General features: G+C 38.9%; 1 protein-coding gene across 9 annotated transcripts in view; it reads left to right on the forward strand.

The window, feature by feature from the left end:
- The window catches only part of Mrtfb (myocardin related transcription factor B), a 184,786-nt gene that overhangs the window by 103,393 nt on the left and 55,510 nt on the right, over positions 1 to 25,883 (forward strand). Inside the window, exon 1 of one of the 9 annotated variants that reach the window (XM_020175345.2) lies at positions 5,401 to 17,109. The exons of the other annotated variants lie outside the window; for them this stretch is intronic. Within the exon in view, the coding sequence (XP_020030934.1) occupies positions 16,989 to 17,109 (121 nt within the window). The 5' untranslated portion in view covers positions 5,401 to 16,988. Of the gene's footprint in view, positions 1 to 5,400; positions 17,110 to 25,883 lie in introns of those variants that run through there. 9 annotated transcript variants of the gene reach the window in all.

A 25,883-nucleotide genomic window follows, 5' to 3' on the forward strand; every position in this document is an offset into this window, starting at 1 on the left:
CACTCAGCATTAATATTCTTGAGGTTCATTAATACTATGAATCAGTACATTACTCTTTGTCACTACTTAGTAGTATTCCACTGTGAGTATATTACAATTTCTTTACCCATTTTCCTTTTTGGTGGACACCTGAACTGTTTCTGCTTTGGGTCTGTTATGAAGAAAGCCACCTAGAGTAGTCTTTCTTGTACAAGTGTTTATTTCTTTTGGTATATATGTGGAAGAAGAATGACTGAGTATATGTTTAGTTTTGTAAATCTACATGCCTTTTTCAAAAGCTACATCATTTTATACCCCCCAAAATGTATGGAGAGGTCTGATCGTGCCACATCTTCACCAACATTTAGCATAGTTCTTTCTCATTTTAACCATTCTGTGAGTGTGCATTGGTATCTCATTGTGGTTTTAGTGTACATTTTCATGATATCTGGTGATAACTATGTACTTTTTAACATGCTTGTTTGTGAAATTGTGTGTTATCTATTATGTGTGGAAGGTCCTTTTCAAACATTTTCTCCACTTTTTTCTGCTTTTTATTGTAGTAATTCTCAAACATACGCAAATGAAAATTTTATAGTGATATATATAGTGTAGATACACACCACCTCGGTCTCAACATTAGTATTTTACCATGACTGTCCTATCTCATATGTGCTCACCTGCCTGCCTCACTCCAAGCATCAGTCTGTTTTTTTTTCTTAATGTATTTCAAAATAAACTGCAAGCATCTGTACATGTCTCCCTAAAGACTTCTGTACATCAACTTCCACTTAAAGTATCTTTATTTTAAGAACAAATTGTCCGTGCTTCTCCTTCTCATGTTCCCTCAGCACAGGCTGCTGCCTGCCTTTCCTACCATTTCATTCCCACTCAGTCTGATTCTGAATGTTCATCCTTTGCTCCACTTACCTTCATACTGCACATTGCCCAGGTTATCAAATACTCCTGTGAAAACAAAATCACTTTTTTCTTTGGTTCATTATAAGCACTCAGTAAATATTTCTCAATTTTAAGCCATCATTTTAGTGGCTGTGTACCTTTACATATCTACCATGATTGACTCACTCCCGTATCGTTAACGTCTAGATCTGGACCTCAGTTTCCTGTGGTAGTCACTGATGGGATACAGAGTGTTATTATCGGGATAAACATTTTATGTGTGGGTGTGTGTCTTCTGGAATGTTTCTTCAGAGTAAAATCATTGATACTGAACTACTGGGTCAATGACCTTAGAGTTCTTTTTGTCTTGTTGAACATAGCTTCATTGCATTTCAGGAATTAGTGTTTGTAAGTATTTCATAGTAGTCTTATCTACTTGAAAAAAATTTCTTATTAAGTATTTTTAAAGATGAGTTACATTTTACATACACAGATTTTAAATGTATAGTTTGTTGAGTATTTTAAAATTAAAAAAAAAGTTTTGGTATAAAATCTTACTGTGTTGCCTAGAGCTGATCTTAAGCTCCTCGGCTGAAACAATCCTTCTGTCTCAGCCTCCTGAGTACCTGGAACTGTAGGCACATGCTACCAGACCTGACTCTAAAACTTAATTTTGAAATACAGTTACGGGAAAGTTGTAAAAATAGTACAAAGGATGCATACTTTTCATCCATATTGCCCAATGTTCATGTCTTAGCCACGGTTGCTTTACCATGCTCTCTCTGAAGCTCTGCGTAATGCCTTCCCTGGACCATGTGACACGTGATACATTTTTACTCCTGAATATTTTGGTGTGTTTGAAGTAACCACAGTGTAATTATTAAAATCCAGAAGTAATATTGATACACTAATGCAACCAACCTCAATTCAAATTTTACAACTTGTCCCAATAATACCCTTTGTACGAAAAAAATTCAGAAATGTTTCCCTTGTTTCATGATCTGTTTCAGGTTCACATATTGCATTCGTTAGGTCTCCATCTCCTTTAGGATGGAATAGTTCCTTAGTCTTATTTTTGTCTTTTTTGACATTTGTGAAGAGGGTGGCCCATTGTTTTGTCGAATGACCCTCAGGTCGGGCTCTCTTCTTGACACCTCATGATGAGAACAGGTCATACTGTTTTAGTGGCATGCCACATAGTGCCATTATGTGTTCCCAGTGCCTTGGCTCAGAAGGCACTTGATATTTTGGGGTCTGTTTGACTCATTACAGATGTTGATAACTTTCTTCCTTTGGTTAAGGTATACTTTTATAATAGTAGCTTGTGAGAAATATTTTGACACTATATAAATATCCTGTACCATTGATGGTTCTTGCCTGATACAACTGTTATGCCGGTAATTACTAAGGGATGATTTTTTTTCTTTTTCTGTGGTACTGGGGATTGAACTCAGGACCTCATGCTTGTTAGGCAAGTGCTGTACCACCTGAGCCATGCCCCAGTCCCTACCTCTGATTTTCTAATTCTACCATTCCTACATAACATCCTACCTTAAATACAAATGGTCCTATCTCCCTCCTTTGTTTATTAGTTTATGTCAGTTTGGAATCATGAACTCTGTAAGTGTAATCTATGAACATTCCTATTTATTTTAATGCTCAAATTATCTTAGATTTGACCAGTGGCAGCAACTTCAAGCTGGCTTCTATGTCCTATGACAGATCCCATCATTCTTTGAGTACCTATTTGCTCTCTGGCACAAGATGTTCCAAGCTCAATTAGTTCTTTTCTGCCCCAACCCTGAAATCAGTCTTTTCTTCAAAAAAAGTCTGATTCCTATTAGTAGAGTATTTATAAACCAAGATCAGGGAACTAAGTGTGTTCTCTGCTACTGTGTGTTTATTGCTTCTAGAACCTGTCAGACCAAAATAGAAAATACATGTGTATACACGCATCTCTTGTTTTCTCTCCCCAACACTGTATACATTAGAAACCGGCCATCCTTAGTGATACCTCTGCTCTCATTCCAGGCTCACAGGGATAACACAAGCCTTCTCTCTTTTTTTGTATTTATAACAGCTCCCTTGTCTGACAATGGAAAGCTAACTCCCATTATCCACAATATTTTTGCTTACGTGTTTAGTTCTAGAATACATGTAAGTATAAGAATTGCTAGCCCATACCATTGTGAAAATAAATCTGCATGTTAAACAGATACATTTTATGGTTTGTAACTTATATTCCAATAAAGCTGTTTTTAAAATACCTGCTAACTAGAGTTCAGTATTTGTTTACATACTTTTCATTTTTACCCAAAGGTATATAGCCAGAATCTTACACTCAAGTATTGGTTGTGTCCTCTCTTCAGTGTGTCCATGTTGTTTGAAATACACTTGAGTCCATTTATTTGGTTTATATTCACATTTGGGTCGTCACCCATCCTTGCTAATGGACATGTATTTTGCATTCCATCCAGCACTATATGGAAATGTTTATTTCCCAGACAGCATTACTGGCAGAATGTATTGTCAAACATTTTTACCATTTGGTATTTTGGTAATTTTTATCGAATTTCCCTGATTTAGTGTAAGGTTGAACATCAAAAACTGTAAATCTTTTATTACATTTGGATTTGGGGTCATGGTTTCAAAACTTTTCCTTATGCCCAAGTTATAGAAGAATTCCATCAATATTTATTGAGAATACTTATGTGTTTTGAATTTTATTTTTTCATTCAGATCCCTAATCCTTTTAAGAGTTTTTTTTTTTTTTTTTTTTTTTTCTGTCAAGGCTCTTTGTCCTCCACGTTACCTGACTTATCTTTGTGTGTGTTTTCCTGGCTCAATTTGTCTGTTTTTATTTTTTCCTTATGTACTTAAGTGTCAGCTTATCTGGCTTCATTGAAAAGCTTGTTGGTGTTTTTATTGGGGTTGCACTATATTTGTAAATTAGAGAAGACTGACATCTTTATGGTAATGTGTTAGCCTGTCCACAAATAAGGACTATCTATCTTTCAAACCTACTTTTGTGTTTTTCAAGAGCTTTTCTTACTTGGTTTATTCCTAAGTGTTTATTTTTTCCAATTATTAATGGCGTATTCTCTACTATTATGTTTGTGGGGGTTAGGTTTTTTTGTTTGGTTGGTTGGTTTTGGTTGGTTAGTTGGTGGGTTTGGGGAATTTTCAGGCATTATTTTTGCAAATACATTTTTCTGCCCCATTCTCTCTCCTGTTATTTGTGAGTCTGTGTGACAGTGCAGCACTAGTCCTTTTGTTTTCCAACAGTGGTTGCTATGCTGTTTTGCACATGGTCATAGCTGTCATATTTTCATTATTAAGACTTTAATTAAAAAGTGCCTTTTTTGTCATATGTAAAATAGTTTCTGCCTGGCAGCGAGGGGGTAGTGGGGGAGAGGGAGGGGGCGGGATAGGTAAGGGAGGGAGTGGGGGAAGAAGGGAGAAATGACCCAAACGTTGTATGCACATATGAATAGAAGAAAAAAAATTTAAAAAAGAAAAAAAAAGTGCCTTTTTTGTCATATGTAATTCTTTTTACTTGTATTATACATTTTTCCATTTTCAGGATCTTCTACCCTTTACCATCCTGATCTGTCACACCCACCAAAATAGGAGCTTTGAATGACATTCATTCATAGCACCAGCGTTATATCATTCATATTCTTTTAGAAATATTCTTCAGTTATTACAGATGGGACTCATTTTAATGTGTATGCATGTTGGCTTGGGTTGTTTGGTGTTTAACCTTTTTTCTTTTTTTTTTTAAGATCCTTTAAAGCAGTTGTGCTTCTTGGTTGTTTCATGGTTTTAACACACAGGTACATAACCTTCTACTGAACTAAAGTTTTGTAAATAATAGAGATTGTTTCAGAGTTATCATATTACATAAAGGAATTTCTCTGTTCCTACAAGTACCAGTGTGGGTTTTTTGCAATGCAAATTTATTAAAGTATAATTGACATACAATAACTGCTCATATTTAAAGAATTCAAGTTGAGGAACTTTGTCATGTATGTACAACTAGTGGTGACACCATCAGCCTTAGAAATTCCCCTATAATCCAGTCCTCTTTTCTATCGCTGTCTCCAGGCAACCACAAATCTCCTTTCTATCATTATAAATTAATTTACATTTTCTAGAATTTTATAGAAATGGAATCATATAATCACATGAATTGAGGGCAGGAAGATCGTGATTTGAGGCCAGCCCAGGCAAAGTAAGTGGGACCCTATCTCAAAAACAAGATAAAACTAAAGGGCTGAGAGCATGCCTCAAGTTGTAGAGTACTTGCCTAGCATGCAGTGCGTGCAATCCACAATACAAAGTGGAAAAAGAGGCAGGGTGGAAGGAAATCATATAGTATGTACTGTTTTGTATGGCTTCATTCATTCAATGTAATTATTTTGAGGTTCATCCATGTTGTATGTAGTTTTTATTGCTGAGTAGTATTCCCTTGTATGGATATACCAAAATTTATTTATTTATTCACTTATGTGTGGATGGTTATTTGCAGTTTTGGGCTGTTACAAATGCAGCTGCTAATAAAGTTCTTTTGAAGAAACTGTGGTTAACTTCATGCAAAAGAAGTGCATATAAATATCTACACAAAGTCTATACATAAATGTTCATAATATGTTTATTCATAGTAGCTCAAAACTGGAAACTACTCAAATATCCATCAACTGATGAAGGGATAAACAAAATGTAGTATATTCCATATGACGGATTACTGAATAGTAATAGAAAGGAAACCAACTAGTGATAGGTGCAGCAACATGGATCACTCTCACAAACATTATACTGAGTGAAGGAATTCAAACACAAAAGACTACATACTGTTTCCATTTACTTAAAATTTTAGACAAGGCAAAGTAATTGATAGTATTAGCGAGTAGATCAGTGAGTACATGGGGCTGGGTATGGCAGAGGAGGTACTGCAGAGAGGCAGTAGATAGCTTTGGGAATGATGAAAATGTCCTGTGTCTCATGTGACCATGGTTTCACAGGTATATGCCTTTGGCAAAACCCTCCAAGTCATACACCTTAACATCTTATCATGGGTGCACCTTATCATCTTTAAGTTATACCCCAGTAAAATTGATCTTGAATGTCAGACACAACCAAAAAATATATGACAGGTTGCTTTAGTTATTAATTTTTATAAGGAAGATGCTTAGCAACTACCCTGCAGTGCCGAATGTAAAAATCAACATATAAAAAGAACCTGACCATGTGAAAATTATTAAAACTCTAAACTAGATGTCATAGGAATAAAAAGATTAGTTAGTTGCAGTTTCAGCTCTTAAAAATTGTAAAATTTGCCAAGGTGGGGAAGGGATATCAGGAATACTCAAAGTACACAGACAAGTGTTAGAGGAAGCATAGAAGAGTAGACAATCTGAGCCCAATCTTTGAGAGAGCAGTAAGCCACCAGACCTGACGTGAGTGACTTTTCTCAGTTCTCCCAAGGGTGACTTAGCATTTTAGATACAAGTTAATTCATTATGTACACTGGATACCTTCAGGGCTTAACTCTCTCACAGAGCTTATTGAGAAAAGCTAGTATGTAGACTGAGACCATCCTGCCTAAGTTTTAAAAAATGTGTGTTCTGTTTTGTAAAAACTATGCAGCTGTCCAAGTGATTTAACCTCTTGCTGCTTCACTATAAAATGGAGAAAGAAGTAGATAGTTAATGGGTGGAGCAGATTGAGTTAATACATGTAATGCATAAGTGAAATGCTATAGTAAGCAGCAAGTGCCATATGCCCTTCAGCAGCTAGCAGCACCATCTTCATTAGCCTCATTACAAGATTGCTGAGTCCTCTAACAACAGATATCATGATTGTTCTGAGTGTGCAGAGGAAAAGACCTGACTCTTGGGTAAAGTGAAGACAGTCTGAGAGGTATGTAAAGAACATATCTATGCTTGAAGTTTACTTGAGTAGTTTCCATGGGCAGTGATCAGAAGTAGAGGGTTGAAGGCAGACGGACAAACTTGAGCAAAGACAAAGACAACTCAGTGAGGTAGCGGATAGTAAGCAGTTTGATTTAGGTGAGTGACACTTGCTTATTCATTCATGAGGGCAGCCTTATTTGGGCAATAATAATGTTCCAGTAATAATTGGGACTGAAAATGAACAGAAAGGCATGCCATGGTCTTCAATTGCATTCATTGTCTATAACTGGACCAACCTAAGGTTTAGGCTAGCCTGTGACTTGACGTTTTCTCTCTCTTTTTTTTTTGGTTTTATCTTCGTTTTTCCAGTAAGGCCAAGGAAAGCCTGTCTTACAAATTGATAATTTAGTCCTAGTATAGCACATAGTCTTAAAATTAAAGATATCTTAATTTTAGAAGGAAAACTCAGGCTTTAAAAACTGCCATTTAGAAAGTAAGAAGTACTTGAGCCAGTGTTGGATCATGGGCATGGGGCTGACATGTGCACCTTGGTGGCATTTAGAGGTAAACATTGAGCCCAGTGCATAAGATGGGGCTAAAGGAGAAGTGAATTGTGAGGAGTCACAATCTTAGGAGATTAGAAAAGAGGGGAGTATGGAGGGCATGGAGAGGTATAGCTTGTTGGTCAGTCTTAAGTAAGCGATGGGAGCTGTAGTGCGGAGCAAAAGCTCTGGAATCCCCGTGGCAAGAACCATTTCTCCTAAAGATGGGAGGAATGTTGGGAATGAGGAGTGAAGTTTATGTTGAAGGCCTCAGTTCTGACAGTAAATCTAGAGGTCCCAACTACTTGCTGAGAGAGAGAGGACAGTGGTAATGTACTATGATCTTAGAGAAATGAAAATGCTTTGGAACTGTGGTAGGTAATTCAAAATAATGTAGATAAGAGATAACAGAAATAACAGAACTGTTTTTGTAGTTATGTGAGGGCATGGCATGACATTGTACTGGGTTTTTTTTTTTTTTTTTTTTTGGTAGTACTGGGCTTTGAACTCAGAACTTCACACCTGCTAGGCATGTGCTCTACCACTTGAGGCACTCCACCAGCTCTATTTCTTTATCTCTACCTTTGTTGTGATTCCCAAGATGGTTAAACTAGAACAGACAGATTAGGTAACAAAGGCAAATGTGTGATTCCAACCTAACATAATATTATAGAAGCCAAGCCTTAAATTAAGTAGATCCCCTCTCTCTATTTGAGTTACACAGTGAACTGGCATTTCACAAACAAGTAATATGCAGGTCTTTAAAAACAGTTAGTAGGTGACTTAATTCCTACTAGTATAGTGTTGCCGAATTATGTATAACCACAAAAGTGTTTAGTAGCATTTACAAAACTACAAAGCAGGAACTCTGCATATAAATTACAGAAATCCACAATAGTGAAATACAAATCAATATTCACTTACTGTGACATAATATGTTTTTGCCTAAGTGTGATTGTTGCTTGATGCCTGACAGTGGTAGTCACCACCCCAGTCCAGGCTCAGAGTGGACAGCCATGTGCTATGATGTTTGATCTCTCCCATTTTTTTAGCTGTGAGCTGGCTATCATCTTACCCTTTCTGGAGTTAACATTAGAATGTATGGCTCTCTTTGGTTTTTATTACTATATAGCAACACTTACAAAATTGTTGTCTAGGTGAATAAGGACATTTGTTTCCCCCCCCAGGTTTACAAAATGGAAACACAAAGTTTTATTTGGTATTTTTGTAAAGAATGCATGAACATTCAAGAGTATGTCTTTGTCCTCCTGAGACTTATATTCTAGTGTTTGTTCTACCCAATTCTCAGACCTTTACAGCTGACTACTTGGCCATGACTAGTCACTTGGGGAAAGAGCATAGGCAAGGAGCAAGGGCAGAGCATCAAGTCATGGATGACTAGGGCCACTGAAACAGTTATCTTAGATTGAAAGATAACTGAGGGAGAGAAGTGCAGCTAACATGTGAACAGATAGTTTGGGAAGAAATCAAAGACTGGATTGAAGTGAGGATAGGCAGAAAGCAGTACTCTTCAAAGTGTGGCCCATGCACTGGTACCTTTTTTAAACAGTCCTCTGTGAGGTCACTTGAGAAATTGAGAGTGTTGAGAAACTTCTATGGCAGTGTGACACTAACTTTACCCTCAAGTGCATGAATTGTGGACTCTTTGTTGAACAGAGTCCCGATCAGTCTGGGTATGGCCAAACTAACACATCTCTTCTAGTCATGCACAGGCAGACCACATGTTGGTGCACAGCAGACTTGAAGTTTAAAAATATTCCTCCCAACCATAGTAACAAAAGTACAAATACAATGAGCATGAGAATAGGAGCGGAAACTGAAAGAGGACAAAAATGACAGGCCAGAAATCTTTAAAAGCTCTAGACATACTCCTTTGGAAACAAAGACTGTGTCTCCCATCATTAACATGGTCCCCAACACACAGAATGCTCTTAGTAAATGCACATTGACTTGACCTTCATTGAGTTGTTTTGAGTGAGGATGAGGTCATAGATATATTTGTATCAATGAGGTGACAAATAGCATTAAAATAAAAAGCCCTAATGATTCTCCTACTTCTCAAACCAGTTTTTCTTTTTATTTATTCCAGTTTTGTGAAAAAGTAGGACTTTCTGCATATGTAGGAAATTCAAATTTAACTAACAAATGAACTCTCAAATAGTAGGAAGACTCCAGAAGATCCCCCCAAATTATCTGCCCCTGGGCTACATGCAGCCTTTGTGGATATGGTTGAAAAATGTAGAAGGTGTGTATGGTGTCCTGGCCAGTGTGCAAGTCTGTGTTTGTTTTCGTGTGTGTGGTCTTGCCAGAAAAACTTCAAACCTAGCTGTGTCTACACAGCCATGGAGGATAACAGCTAAAGGAGAGGCCCATGGTGTGCATCCTCACACCACGTGAGGAGTACCCATTATGCTGTGACGAGGATTTTATATGCCCTTTTTTCTAATTTTTATAATCGCAGAAAACAGCTGCTGTTGCTGCTCCTACTACATTTTCATAGATGATACAGCCAAGGCACAGAGATGTTGCAGCTTTTCCAGTACCTCACAATCAAATTATGTTTAGCTTTACAGTCCCGCTCCTTCCATAAAACCATCCTGCCTCTGAGCTTCATCTGTCCATTTGCAATACTTCAGTCCCCTAAAATTAAATCACCAATTTTCCTTAAAATGTCATACCTTTGAAAAGCACATGAAGAATTAATGAAAAGGAAAAAAAAGGAAACAGGTATTTGCTTTTGGTGAAAAGTGTTGGAGTCAGAAGACCAGCATTAAAGATTTGTGCTCATTAGCAAAGTGACTTGAAAACATATCAGTCATATCTGAACCTTCTTTTCTAAATAATAAAATATAAATAAGAATACATGTCACCCACATTTCAGCTGCCGAGAATCAAAAGATGCTCAAATCCTCAAAAGTATGCTTTTTTTACTTGTGATCTAAAAATCATTATTACAGATGGTGAACATTGGTTCTTACTCCTATTATCTTGCTGTTTTTCCTTCTCAGCAAAATAAGAAAAATCGGCTTCCCTCTTGTAGATGAAACATCAACAGGAGTAAAAATTGGTTATTGGGGGATGAGTGAAAAAAAATCTTATTTTTTATGTATGTGTAAGGCACAGATATATACACGGTATATTTTCATGAATAGTAATTAGGAAAAATAGTATTTTAAAAGGTCAAGGGGAAATACTGTAAAAGTTGAGAAACACTATTGTAAATGGTTTTCTTGCTATTACAACTGCTAACTTCATCATACTGACCATAACTTCCTGTCTCTGCTAAGTTTTTGTTAACTGTTTGTTCATCCCTTGCACCTTTCTAAAACTTCAAAACTGTAATCATTTTGTTCTACTCTATGTTCCATGGCTAAGAAGTTTTCAGAGAATTGGAGAAAGACTGACCTGAAGAGAACATATAATCTAAGGAAAGCTCTTGGTTATAAAGCTTCCAGCCAGTTGTCTACATTCATATAACTGTAAATCTTAGAAGTAGGAGAAGGATTTGAGTGGCTTTCTTTAAGCTGACAAAGTATATTCTGTCATCTCTTGATTTATCCAGAGGAGAGGAGACACAGAGAGTCAGAACCACCTCCCTACACACACACACCCAGCCTTGTGCTAGATTGGAAGGATGAGTACTGAGCTCAGAGGAGCTGTGAACTGTGTTCCTCCACCCCATGCTGCCCTTCGTCCCATCCAGTGAGACAGCCTCTCCTCTGATCTGAACAGAGGTTAATCAGTGAGCTGTTAATGGTAAAATCCCAACCCAGAACTCTTGCTGTAGTTACAGTTCACATCTTTAGAGGAGGAAGCAAACATAGAGGACAGACCCACTTACACCAGTCTGTCTGTGCATTCCAGGATGGGATTGCAAGCACCAATCAAAGAGCAGCTTTGTAAATTGCTTTGCCCTGTCCTTGTGTTTAGATACACTGTAATACATAGCTGTAGGCTTTCAAAACCTTGTCACCTTAGCATGTCAGAAAGTCATTTCTCCTCACAAAACCCTAGTTTCTATAGGAGCTAGTTTGTTTACATCTGAAATGCTGTGTGTTCAACATATTTTAAAAGTGGTAAATGAAGGATTCATTATATATATACATACAAAATTTATTTTTTTTATGTATATATATATTTTTTTGAGACAGGAACTCACTATGGACCGCAGACAGCCTCAACCTCTCAAGCCTCCTGCCTCAGCTTTCTAAATTGCTGGGATTTCTTTTTTTCCAAAAATATTGAAATTTATCATACCCATTTAGAAATGATCTAAAGGTATAGTGTTTCACTGTAATGTTTAGAATAAGAGTCAGAACTAATATATTTTCCTTGAAATGTGGTATCCTAGAAGAAAACTTTAGGTGTAAGTTCTACTAAAATTTTTCTTCCTAAATGTGTCCAGCCTGCTTGGATTTGAATATTGTGTTTCAGTCTCCATTTGCTCCAGTGAGGAGCTGCTAAGGGTCTGTGACATGGAGGGTGAAGAGAAAGGTCTTTTCTCTCCATGTCCAAGTCAGGAAAGCTGGGAGATCAGGGCCCTCAGTTCTGAGTAGTCTCCTTACCTTTGTGACTTTTGCATGTCGTACCCATTAGCAATATCCCCAGGTTCTTCCTTATAAATGTCCAGCGTCATCACAGTGAGCCTTTTTTCATCAGAGCTTTGTGAACATGCATTGGCTCTGCCAAGTTTTTGTGTAGATCCCTTGAGCCGTATTTGTTTGTGTTCTAATTCCCCAAAGCCTTTCTTGGATTTTTGCTACTCTAAGCCATACAGTTTTTCTCACGCTTATTAAATATCTGTGCTTGGGGTGGTGGGAAAATAACTTGATTTATGGCAATCTCTCATGTTGTCACTGCTCTTTCGAGTATGCATCTACACCAACACCATGAAAACAGATTTATCATAAGCAGAAGTTACTTTAATCACATATCATTTGAAGTTAAATGTCACTCATGACAATAGAGCCAAATGACAATGAAGGTGGTGTAACACGTGTAAATCAAAAACATGTGCAAGCCCACTGGAAAGCAATTCAATCCAAAGACAAGTGGGGGCCTTGACTGGCCGCTGCCCAAAGGCAGTGGAGGCACTTGCCAGAGTGAGAAGGCATCGGGACAGAGTTTGGCTACAGCGGTGGCAGCAGTGGGGTGTACAGACATCTATGAGTGGGGTGGCAGAGACAGTAGGAGACAGGTTTCTCCATGCAGGAAAAGAGAAATGAGAATGAGCTTGTGGCATTGGACTGGAATTGGAAACATCAGGGTGAACTTGTAGCTTTTAATATATATATATAAATGAGTAATATGTGTACCTAAATATTAAAGTATTTGACATCTCTTAATGCAGAAAGGTATAAATGGTATCTGTGTGTGTATACACGTACATAAACTCACAGGCATGTTCCTTAGCTTTGTCTTCAGAGGTGGCCTGGGAGCCTGGAGCCCTGATAGCACTGCACACACCTCACATTCAGACCTGGCTTTCTAAAGGGCAGAAGCAGTACAAGATGAGCCTAGAACATCTTGTGCCAGAAAGTAAGAAAGTGCTAGAAGAGTGACAGGATCGTGATAAGAACAAACAGTGAGAGTTCACATTGGCTAAATCTGAGATAATTTGAACATCAGAGTAAATACTGAAGTAATAGGTGAAACCCATTGAAGAAAATAGGAAACCATGAGTTCATACTGCTATAAATAGGTAATGTAAACCAGGTAAAGAGCATTCTTTTTCTTGTAGTTGCATATTGCACTAATGTAGCTTGGTCCCCAAGTTGCCATGATTCAGTTTGCAATTATTCTGGCTTTTCAATGATTTAAAAGCAGTATGCATTCAGTAGAAACCATACTTTGACTTTTGTTCTTTTCCTTGGCTTGTGATATGCAATCCAATTCTCTCGTGACGTTGGGCAACTGCAGTAAGCCACAACTCCCAGTCAGCTCAGGATTGCCCAAAAAAAATCATCAATGCTCCACAAGTGTGCTGTAAGCTGTTTTATAGGTTGTGTGAACAATTAAATGCATTTTGGACTTGACAATATTTTCTACTTAAGATGAGTTTATCAGGATGTAGGTTGAGGACCATGAGTATGTGTAGAAAGAATGATGGCATTCTTGCCGAAATGCATCACCTGAATCTAGCATTCTTGCCGAAATGCATCACCTGAATCTAATCATGAGGACACATTAGACAAACCCAAACTGAGGATAAGGAGCTGTTCCAGTTGTGAAACTGAAAGGACTTGATAACTTAGTGTTATATGTGACCCTGGCTTGGTCCTGTAGCTACAAAGGATGTTGTTGGGACAGTGGTGGCACTTGGAGTTTGAGGATCAGATGGTAGTGAAATACCAGTGTTAATTTCTTGATACTGATGGTTATGTTAACCATCAGTGGCTTTGTAGGAGGGTGTCCTTGTTTGTAGCAATTACACATCAGCGTCCTTAAAGAGGTCTCCTGTCTGAACGTATTCACAGAAGATTTAGGGGTACAAATGCCCTTGTGATTTTGACATTATTTCAGATGTTTTGAAAAATAGAAAAGTATTCTTTTAGGCATATTCACTACTAGAGAAATTGTTTTTGTTTCTTTCAAAACAATAAAGACAAGACTGTATGTGAACCTACAACAGGACAATATGTGTCATTATTAGGATTTTGATACATTTTAGATACAAAAATAAGCTTACAGAGGATCCCTAGAAGACTTTTTTGCGTACAGCCGAAATAGCTCAGTTGGGAGAGCGTTAGACTGAAGACTTTTTTGCATACCAACTACACTGAGTACACACATATAAAGAATTTTAAAGTGGCTGGCATAGTTTTGTTTCTACTCAGGTTTCTAGACTTGAGGCCTAAAAACATTTCACCATTTTTCAGGTTTTAAAAGCAGCATACTGGGAAAGAGAATATTGGGATTTATTGTTTTTATTGTTCTTTTTGCAAAGTAATTAAGAATGTAGGCCCTGGAGCCAAACTGCCTACATTGGAGCTCTAGCCACAACTTTTAAGATGAGCCATCTCTGGCAAAGTATTTGATTTTATTTCTGTACCTCAGTTTTTCCATGTGTAAATTGGGATAGTAATGTGGGACTCAGAAGTCTGTCAACAGGATAAATGAGGTAATCTATTCAAAGCACTTGCCCATAACAGAGTAGCACTCAATAAAGCTATTTCATTAAAAAAAAAAAAAAAGTTCAAATGCTTCTGTAAAAACCATTCTAGTATGATTATTTTTGCTTTCTTTTCTTTCACCAGGAATAGAATTACTAGGCCATAAGAATTATGGCTTCTACTTTTTAATCTGTTTAATGATCAAATTAAAGCCTGGGAATGGGGTATAATCTAAAAAAAAAAAATCTGGGCAACACAGTAGAAAAACTCGGGCTTTGGAGAGCTAAGACACTGGTTAAATCCCAAGCCTGCCATTTATAAGGTTTTTCACAAGGGTCCTGATCTGTAAAATGTCTAATGTCTAAATCACAATAGTGATCACAAGGATTGCTGGGGGTTACATGAGATCATCTTTGCAAAACATCTAACTTAAGAATGTCCTCAGAAAACAATGCTTATTTTATGTGACTCCTGTAGAGGTGCAGGTGGTGTGGTTCTTTAGAGAACACAGGCACGGGACCAGGGGTGGGAGCAGGAGCCCGCTAAACTCCTGCTGTTTCTGCAGAGCTTTACATACCTACGGATGGCTCATGTTGCTTCAGAAGGAATTTCACTTGACAAAAAGCATATCATCTGTTATGTAATCCGATTCTCAAGAGATGCTGGAGAAGGGTAGGTGGCAATTTTTCTAGAGCAGTGTGGTTTAGTGCACACAAGCCTTGGAACCAGGGACAAAGGATGGAATGGTTCGTCCAGTCCCATCTGTGTGTGAGCAGGAAAAACCATATTGATTTTCCTGGCTGTAAAATGTAAGCCTTTCATTATTCCACAAAGAAGGTCATATCAGGTGCATAATTAAAGTGTATTTGTAGACTGGGCCCTGGTGGCTCATGTATATAATCCTAGCTGCTAGGGAGGCTGAAATAAAGAGGATCACAGTTCGAGGCCAGCTCAGACAAAAAGTTGGGAAGACCCTATTCCCAAATAACCAGAGCAAAATGGACGGGGGGTGTGGCTTAAGCAGTAGAGCACCTGTTTTGCAAGGGCAATGCCCTGAGTTCAAACCCCAAGCCTGCCAAAAACAATTGTTTTTACATACATATATATTTGTACATTTTAAAGAAAAAATGTGCTTCCTATAGAGAACATTTAGTTGTTCATCTCAAATTAGTGGCCCTTGGTCATTGATCTAGGGCTTCTTTAGAACTCATAGTATTATCAACTGTTTTCCTGTTACACTTTCTTCTACTTTAATTCTTTTACTCAATTATTGCCATAAATTGAAAACTCCTAATATTCCAGGCACCCTGCCTGGAATAAAGTCAGTTATTAAAAAGTGAACAAAAGGTACCTCTCATGGGACACGATTCCGTCTCCTGCTCTTGTAACCTCTGCTGGGTTTTATGGGCACATTTTGCAAAGGAGCATACTTTGAATCATTTTAAAAATCAGATTACATTGGCTACAGATAAATATTTGGAATGTATAAAAACAGGCTTGTCTTCACAAGCCTTGTTCCCATACCTAGAGAGTTTCTTCAAGCACTATCCCTTGAAAGCAGGAGAAGAACCCGTGGTTGATTGCTCCTGTGAAATTAAACTTTGACTGGTTGCTGGCTGAATGTGTTATGAAGTAGAAGCTGCAAGTGGCGTTGCTTTCAATCCATGGGAGGGGATTTTTCCTTTAAAAAATCATGGAGATGTTAACTCTCTCAGCCCACTAGTGGCACAAAAGAAAACTGCTGCTCAAGTCTGAATTGACAGAGGAAGAAAGCAGCAGTTACAGTCCATTTCCCTGTTACAAAGAGTATTGCTGCACCAGGGAGAGCTCTGCAGCGAACAGCATGCCACAAAAGAACTTTGCAAGTGAAATAACTCTTGTTTCATTCAATATGCCAGTAGCATGTTTATTCAGTGTGGTGCCTTTGCTGAGATAAGACCCATTTCCTTCAGATGCCCTCCTATGTCATTTGTTTAGCTGGAGAACTTAATGAGTAATGAATGTGCTTGTCTGGCCGATACAAAGTATTTCCACAGCCCAAGGCTGTGTTTATAGAAAGCTTGAGAGAGACCACAGGCAGCAGTTTGTCTTAGGTATCAGCAAACTCTTTAACAACTAGAGAGAATTTATTTTTAACTGCTTGACTCAGTGTTCGTCAGATGATTCGGTCCATCAAGCTGCAGATCGAAGCACCCAGTGTGGAGGGAATTGGAATGGCAGGAGGAAGGGGGCTGGCTGGGAAAAGGGGTGGGATTTTAGAATCGTGCCTCCCAGGCTCTGCCTCCCAAAGTGGGAGAGAGTTAAGGGATTCCAGCATCAGGAGTGTGTTTGCAGGTCAAGCTGGGAACTAAAGGGTAATGGCTGCCTTCAGCTACTTAGAGACCTAATCACCCCATGATTGGAGTATTGTGAAGAGCGACCAAGACCAGAGACCCGAGCATTCTGAGCACACTGTCTGCTGACCTGCAAAGCGAGCCGTTCTCCTGCTGGATGCTGCCTGTCTCCAGAAACCTCTCACCATGATCGATAGCTCCAAGAAGCAGCAACAGGGCTTCCCAGAGATTTTAACTGCTGGAGATTTCGAACCTTTAAAAGAAAAGGAATGCCTTGAGGGGAGCAACCAGAAAAGTCTCAAGGAAGGTCAGTCTGTGTGGACAGGAACAGGATGGTCAAGCTCCTATTCCCGTCGGCCGGCCAGTATGTCTGTCTGCTTACCATGCTGTGTCTGTTCTCTTGTCCACCCATAGTCCTTACATGTTGCAAGTTGTGTGCAATGAGAACTTGATGTTGTCACTAAAGGTTCATTAGCTAATAGAACGCTAGGGATTTTACAATAATTGGTACAGTGAGAGGACTTATGAAGCCAGTCCTGATTTCAGTGAAATTGGTCTACTCATTTTGTATATTTGCACATTTTCTCTGATTTTTAGCTCCCCCTCCTTTGTGAGAGGCCATTTCTTTTTTGATATTAGAACACTTCTTCCTTTAATTCTGCAAACATAAAATTTCAGAAAATTCATTCTCCCCAATTAACATGTTAACATGTTGTTGTTATTTAAAGCCAGAAAAGTAGTTAGCTCTTTCTTTATTTAACCCTAAAATGATGGATCAGTTCATTGTAATGTGCATTGTGTACTTTTTGTTTGTTTTAAAAGCACATTGCATAGTTTTTGAGTTTTGTTTTTTTAACAAAGCAAGCAAAGAATAAGCTTGAGAATACTGTCAGTTATTGAGCACTGCACAGGTACTGCAGATTGATTTAAGAAAACGGCCAGAGATATGGGCATTGCTAACCCCTGTCCTGGCACACTGAAGGTAGCAAGACCAGTACATGTGTGCTTCATTGTAACAGCAGAGGTCAGGGGCATGGTTTAGGAAAGTCAGGGTCTGCAGAGTAAGTTTTTCCTAAATTTGAGACATGCCATTGCCTGCCTCACACTGGGTTTCCAGCCCCATTTTAGGAGGCCAAGCTCCTCATGATAACTCTTTTTCCTTTTCCCTGCTTTCATCCTCATCAACTACCCCTGCCTTCCCTCTGGCTCTTACTCATCTTACAGAGAATGCAGCTCATTTGCCTAAATAACCCTGTGAGCTTCTTCGAAAAGGATACTCAGACATTTAGACTATGAGAACATGATGATAGTTTATTATAGATTTAAAAGTTCAGAAGAAGAAACAATTAGACTTGCTGGAATTGAACTACTTTTGGGTATGGGTAGAAAAAACACCTAGATCCAAACAAATGACACACAATGAAGTATAAATAGCTGCTGCTAAGAACTGAACAATGGGTTGCCTCACTTGTGCCAGCATGCTCTATTGTAGATTGTTGCACAAATCAATGGGAGTTGAGTTTTTAAGACACATTTCTGGAGGCTCATTGAGAGAACATAAACTTTTTAAATCATTCATTTAAAAAAAACTTAAAGAATCACCTATGTGTCATTTAAGTCAAGTTTAAGTGTTAGCTCTTATTAATACCGTATATTTTTATTTGATAACGTGAAAATAACTTGATTCCTATGAAAAATTGAATATGTGCAATCCAGTATGTCACAGTTACTGCCTGCAGATGAACACCCACCAACAGTCAATCTAGCAGATTGGTAGACTGACATCGGGACAAGGCCCTGGGGAACTTCGTCTACTTTTAGGTATAGGGTCATACATGGGTTGTATTAATCTGTGGAAAGTGATTGGTAAGACAGCAGTTGTCCACTGGTTTACCACTGGAAATGCCCTGCAGTCTAAGTAGGTCCTTTGCTGTTTTTTCAAAAAAGACAAATATAAATGACTGTTGATAATGCCTAATAATTTATACCTCATGTGTTAAGGGATACCCATTCAGAATATTTGTTATAGGTCACATCACTTATGTGTAGTTTTCTATTAATTTTTGGCAAGGCTGGTTTTTGTTTGTCTGAAAAGCAACCTCTAGATTTTTTTTTGGATGTCTGAATCATAAGTTTCTAGGTAATGAAAGGAGAATACATTTTGGTGCATTTAATTCTAATCACATAGACACCAGCCTGGTCTCTGGTATTGCTGACTTATGTCTGCTCTAAGGGACTGGGAGTTACTCTGCCTCTCAATTGCTTGCTTGCTTATATTGAGATATTTTCTAGTTCATGTAACTGTTGACAATGCTAGCTGGCCAAAATTATTGGGCAGGGGTGAGGAGAAGCAGGCTTTTAAAGCAAATAATTACAGGATTCAATAATTTATGTAATATCTTAGTAAGAAATTTTAGTAATTCCTGCTTCCCAATCTCCACGAGGGTCTTGGGCAGCAAGGCAAGTACTCTTCTCACTGAGCCACACTCCCAGCCCGAGGAAGAAGTCATAGTGTAGACCACCTATGAATGAATAGTTTTCATCACATACCAGGGAATTGTTTATTAATACTTATTTGAACTTTTTGATAAATACTAACCAATGTGCATAGTTGGAGAATTTTATTGTTTTTTGCTCTGAGTGAGAATAGCAACAATCATCATAAATTCCCCTGAACAAATTTAGAATAGAGCATTTTTCTTAGACTAGTTTTTTTTTTTTTGTTTTGTTTTTGTCAAAATTGCAGTAGGGAATCTCAACTTTTAGCTTAGCTACAAAAGCTAAGAACATTTTCTAATTATATTCAACACACATGAGATTTAAATTTGTAAATCTACAACTAAGGCTATTGCACATCACTCTGTCTTGACAACAGATGAATTGATGATTATGAATTTTCAGGAAAAATCAAATAAATTGAGATGATTTAATTCAGATACAAGTTTTAATGAGTCATTATTGAGATAAGTGAATCATAATAACAATGCTCCTAGCTAGTTATACCCCATATTTATCAAAGGCAAAGTGATAGTAACTGAATTTAAAGAGAAGTTGAAGTTTGGTATAAAGAACTCTAATATTGAAAATAAGGTATCAAAGAAAGAAAACTGATTGTGTATTAATTAATTTGGCTAGAAGTGCTCTGCAAACAGCCCAAAATGCAGTATTTTTAACCCTCAGAATGCATTTCTTAATTACAATATTCTGGTGTGTGTTTGGACCACTGTATCTTAGGTAAGTTGTCCTCTGTGACATGACATAGAGATCTGAGCTCCTTTCACTTTGTGACTCTACCATGGGAGTTGGGGGAAAGGAGGAGGTGCAGGTTTGAGGACCACATTCTCAATTCTGTCACAGACTGGTTCAGAACAGCCAAGATGAAGTGTGTGAGAATTTGTGGTCAATGGCCTTGGAAACAGATCAGTGACCTAACATGTCTTCTTGGGCATATCCATCAGAGAGCTGTTTAAGAAGAAAATAAGCATTTGTCTGAGAGATTCTGAGCAATCCAACTTGGGAATGTAGATTCAAAAAAGTAAATAAACAACTTTGCCACAGCACCAAACTTTCATGTCATGGAAATGAACTCATACACAACCCTGCCTGCAGCATCCATTAGCCACATGTATTATTAAAACAAAGTCTATTATGGTGGTGGCATTCATAGTCCCAGCTGCTCAAGAAGCTGAGGCAGGTGGAGTTCATACCAAGATCCTCATCTGAAAAATAAAAACAAAACAATTGAGTGAAATAATTAAAATGGATAAAACAATTCGAGTTTAGCTCCTCACATTGACCGCCTTTGCTCTGCTCAATTACGCTGTGGAAGGAACATTTTCATACTCACCAAGTTCTCCTGGACAGCAGTACTATAGGCTCTACTCCTGTCACCCTGCCCGCAGGCCCCAAGTTTATGAAAGCACAGTTCCTAAAGAAAGCTGCTTGTTCTTGCCACTGAAATACTTTATTCTCTCCTAAACATTGCCAGTAGCTGCACCTAAGTCTTCTTACAGCCTTTCTCCAGAGACCGGTGTAATATTCATCCGTGCTATTGTCACTTTTAAGCTGTAATGTTTCTTGGAGATAAATCATTGGCCCATTTTTACTCCTCACTCCCAAGGTCCTGTATCTCATAGACACATTATTATTATTACTCAACAAATATTTGAAGAACATTATATACCCTTCTCTGCCTTCTTAAACAGAATATAAAAAATTTGAACTGTTAACTTCACTTATAACTTTATTTTAAATTAATGGCTCACCAAAAATGTAATGAGCTATGCCTATAAGGTCTTGCTGAGCTGCACCAGATCACTCCCTCGTGCACAGGATGGTCCCTGGATCATATCTGGGTTACTTCAGTGCAGTTATTGTTTAGGGTTCTGCCACTTCCAGCTACTCTCCCTTTTTTGATGTGCTGCTTCTAACCACCCCTTTAAGTTAGACAACCAAAATATAATAAAATTCTAATGTTATTGCAGGGTTATTTGTTGAGCCTCAGTGGGAGAAACAAATAAATGGGTAGTTAAAACAAAAGTCTTAGAAAGCTTTTTGTAAGTATAGAGCATGACTTTTGCAGTATCTGTTACGATGTCCCTAGCAGGTTTTAATTATTTGCTTTTTGCCAGCATTCTTCTTATTGAAAGTATCATACAAGTGAGTTACCACTAAATAGTGTTTTTATTTAAAAAATATGAAAAGATAGGAGATACGTTAACATACAGATACTGATGAAAAAGTAGTCATGATTCAGTATTTTTAAAACTGAGCTCATGCTACTTTTGAAATGAGATTATATAGATTAATTTTTGTTGAAAACAATTTTATTTAGCAGAAACGTGAGATGCTTTCCACATGGCACCATAGTGGGCATTGTAAACCTCTATAAGCCACTGCCTTCAAGAAGCTTATAGCCTAAAGAGTGAGGAGCTACATGATAATACAGAAGTGAAAACATATAGAAATACACAAAAGAGACAGCAGAACACTATATGCTTTCGTCCACATGAGTGGGCATCACAGACTGAGGGCCTGGCTCTTTCCCGACCAGAGCAGTCATCTCCCTCTCTTCTCTCTTCCTGGGGCCTCTCATTTCTTCCCACCTAACATACTGCTCCAGGGATGGCACCTCTGAGAACCAACCAATGGTTCACACCAGGAGCCACAACGGCAGCAATTCTACACACCTTCCCTGACCTCCTTGTAGCCTGTCACCAGGTATCACTTCCTCCTCAGAAATATGCCATCCCTCCACAGCCCTGCATCACCACGGCAACACTGTGGTCCAGAGTTCACAGGAATCTGTGCTGAAGCAGAGCGAGCCCTGCTGATTTCCTGCCTTCCTGCAGCTCTGCCATGCATGCCACAGCCCTCCATTGGGAGCAGGAGCAGTCATCTTGAGATAGTCTTACTCTGCTGTGCTGCAGCTCACACCTTGCCATCAACTTCTGGTGTGCAGGCTATAAAATCCAAAACTTGAAGTCAAAGCCCTGCTATGCTTTGACTCTGGAGTGTCTCTTCTCTCCTCTCTCAGACCCCCTCTCCCTGCCCACCCGCCCACTGTCCTGAACATCCACAGCTTAGTACCCACCCCTTCACTCAAGGTGTTAGTCAGCTCCACACACAGACCCTTTTGTCCCCTGCCCCCTCATATGTACCTGGGTTCTTCCAGTCCTTGTCTGTATCCACCTTCACTAATACCTCCTTCTGAACTCAAGGTCTGAGAGGGGGGGCTGAGTCTGTCCATGCGCTGTGATCAGCATTGACAGCCCAGGGCCTGGACTTCTCCCTTGTAAAGGCCATTTCAGAGCAGGCCTTCCTCTCTTGGGGTGGCTCATCAAGACATACACATAGGCTGCGGTGGCTACCCTAATTCCATCACTCCACAGCCACTGCAAAAGTCCATCTGCAGTACTCGGGGGTCTTCACTGCTTTCTACCATGTCAGTCTCACCACAGAAATGTGACAGGCCTGTCTGATCTTAATGAGAGCTTTGGGGAAATATACGTAAGCTTAAAATACTGGATTTTCAGTTATTTCCTAGTTGTAGCTTTATCAGGATTCTTAAACAGTTCCTGAATGGTTAAGAGGATAAACTTAGGGTGCCATAACAAAGTACCACAGGCTGAATGATCAGACAGCAGCACTACCTTTCCCACAGTTCTGGAGGCTGGAAAATCCATAGGCTTTGCTTTCCGGTGAGGGTTTTCTTGGGTGGTTCTTTTGCTGTGGGCTAACATGCCCTTCCCTTTGTGAGTGCGTAGGGAGAGAGTGAGCTCTCTGGTGTCTTTTTTTTGGGGGGGAAGGTATGGGGGGCTTGAACTCAGGGCCTCACACTTGCTAGGCAGGCGCTCTACAATTTGAGCCATTCCACCAGCTCTTTTTTGTGTTGGGTATTTTCAAGATAGGGGTCTCTTGAACTATTTGCCAGGCTGGCTTTGAACCATGATCCTCCTGATCTCTATCTCCCAAGTTGCTAGAATTATAGGTGTGACCCACTGGCACCCAACTGGTGTCTCTTCTTACAAGACACTAGTCCTATTGGATGAGGGTCCCACTCTTAGAACCCCATTAACTTCACCTCCTAATGGTCCCATCTCTAAATACAGTCACATTAGGGTTTAGAGGTTCACATGGGAATTTGAGAGGTACACAATTCAGTCTATAATACCAGTGAGTTCTGTTGACATGTATAACATTTTCTTCTGGAATTATAATATACTAGACTTCTTATAGAGTAGAGTAAATATGATTAAAATCATTGTAGAATTTGCTTGATACCATAGTCAAGATTTAATAGACTATTGGGAAGCATTTTTTTTTATCATTTTTACATTTACTCACATGTATATACATTGTTTGGGCCACTCCCCACCCCCGGAAGTATTTCTTTCCATGAGCTAAGACTTTTTTTTTTTTTGGTAGTACTGGAGTTTGAACTCAGGACCTTGTGCTTGCCATGCAAGCACTGTACCACTTCAGCCATGCATCCAGCCCTTTTTTGCTTTAGTTATTTTTCAAGTACGGTTTCACCATTTATGCCCTGGCTGGCCTGGATCATGATCCTCCTATTTATGCTTCCTGTGTACCTGGGATTACAGGCATGCACTGCCACAGCTAGCTTGTTCTTTGAAATAGGGTCTTACTAACTTCTCCCCTCCTGGATCTGGCCTGGAACTACAAGCCTCCTGATCTCCACCTCCCAGGTAGCTGGGGTTATATGCATAAGCCACTGCTGTGGCAAAAAGTTGTTTTTTGTTTTGTTTTGTTTTGTTTTTTAATTACATTATGGAAACTTAAGTTTTCCAAATTCTGGTTCTGCTTCTCGCTAGTTGATGATGGTAAATAAGTGCTTGATATCTTTGTAAAAATAAATACTGGTACCTGCCTGTGGATTTGCTAGAAGATTAAATGACGTTTTAACATTCAAAGCCCTTAAGGTGGTACTTGCCCCACACTAAGCCCTGATAAGTGTTAAAGTACTGTTTCCCTTCTTAGTCATCCTTTCCAGCTTAGGGAAACGTCAGACAATTTTTAGGCTGCTGAAACACAGAGGTAGGCCTTCCCCAGCCAAATACCATTTCTGTGAGGTGTAAGTATCCAGTGTCTGCCTATTGGTTAGTATGAGTACATTTCTTACCTAGAGAATTATGGACACTGTGAGTTCTGCCATGCATGTTAATAGGCTGGAGTTGCACTTTTTCTTACTAATTTGAATCCAGAGTAGAGCCAGAAGATTGTCTGTCTTGGCGTCTATAAACAGAAAACCATCTGAGCATCACCATCTTTCCACGTGTACACTTTTATAAAACATGCATTGCAACATCTGAATAGTGACTGCTGTTGTGTATGGCAGGAGGTGAGGGGCTTTCCTCCAGGCTGTGCTTGGCTACTTGAAGCCACATCATCTGATATTAGAATAGCACACATATTGTGACAGTTTTCAGTTGTCTTTATGTTTTAGTGTGCACATCACCCACGTGTGTATTGATGCATATACAAGGGCTAGTGGTGTGGCTCAGGTGGTAGAGCGAATACTTAGCAAGTGTGAGGCCCTGAGTTCAAACTCCAGTACCACACAAAAAAAATGAGTATAAGTGTGTGTGTGTGTGTGTGTGTGTGTGTGTGTAAGCATATGTTCATATATACGCTTATATATGTAAGCATATATATATGAGAGAGAAAGTCAGCCACATTCCTGAACCCACAAAATAGAAAGAAAAAAAGATACTGAGTGCCACGCAGTGTGTACTATTCTGGAAGGGAAATGGAGATCAACAATATGCTGCTGTTTTTCTGATTAACTGTTAATTGTTCCTTTGTTCAGAAAGCCCACCTTAGGAATTTGCATTTTAAAAGGGTCTTTCAGAATACAATCACTTGGCTATGACAGAGGGTTAGGAACCAGAGCTTTAATGCAGAGCATGTCTGCTGAAAGGTTCTACACTGTACTTCTAATACAGTGGGGGAATGTCAGATTTTTATTGCCCCCAAAAGGTAAGAAATGTAGAAGTCTGAATGCAGAATCTTATGGACCTTCAGGTTAAAAACTGTTTGAAAAAAAGCAAATCAGAATAATGTTTTAACCTCTTGGCATTGCTGTGGTTAGGCAATTAAGTGGGTGACTTGGCTTTTGCAGAGCCATTATTTATGCTGAACTTCCATTGATGCTGCTGTGTACTTTATCCCCACTACTTTTTAACCACATGAGATTTCTAAAGTGCTATCTGTGTAACATCTTTCTGTGTGTGACGTGACTGATGTAATCTCTGCCAGTCTGTACTAGGCTCCTGGTGTAATACCACATTGCCATGCCATGAGAAGCATACTTTAAATTCATTCCAACTTTTGACAAAAAGGAGAAGGGAATTTGTGTGAAGGTATGCTCAGTTTAAAGAATCATGCCCCATTTTTAGCAGTCTGTTTCCATGGCAACAGAAGCAGCAGCCAACCAGAGAGTTATTAGAGCTCCTGTAAATTTCCAAGGCTGGGTGTTTCAAACATTGTCTTCCTGACCTCATGCTGCAGATTATTGCAGGAAACTTGCAGTGTGGTACCTGAAATAACAGCAGTCTTGTT

The sequence above is a fragment of the Castor canadensis genome, chromosome 17 (genome assembly GCF_047511655.1).
Source record: "Castor canadensis chromosome 17, mCasCan1.hap1v2, whole genome shotgun sequence".
Lineage (NCBI taxonomy): Eukaryota > Metazoa > Chordata > Mammalia > Rodentia > Castoridae > Castor > Castor canadensis.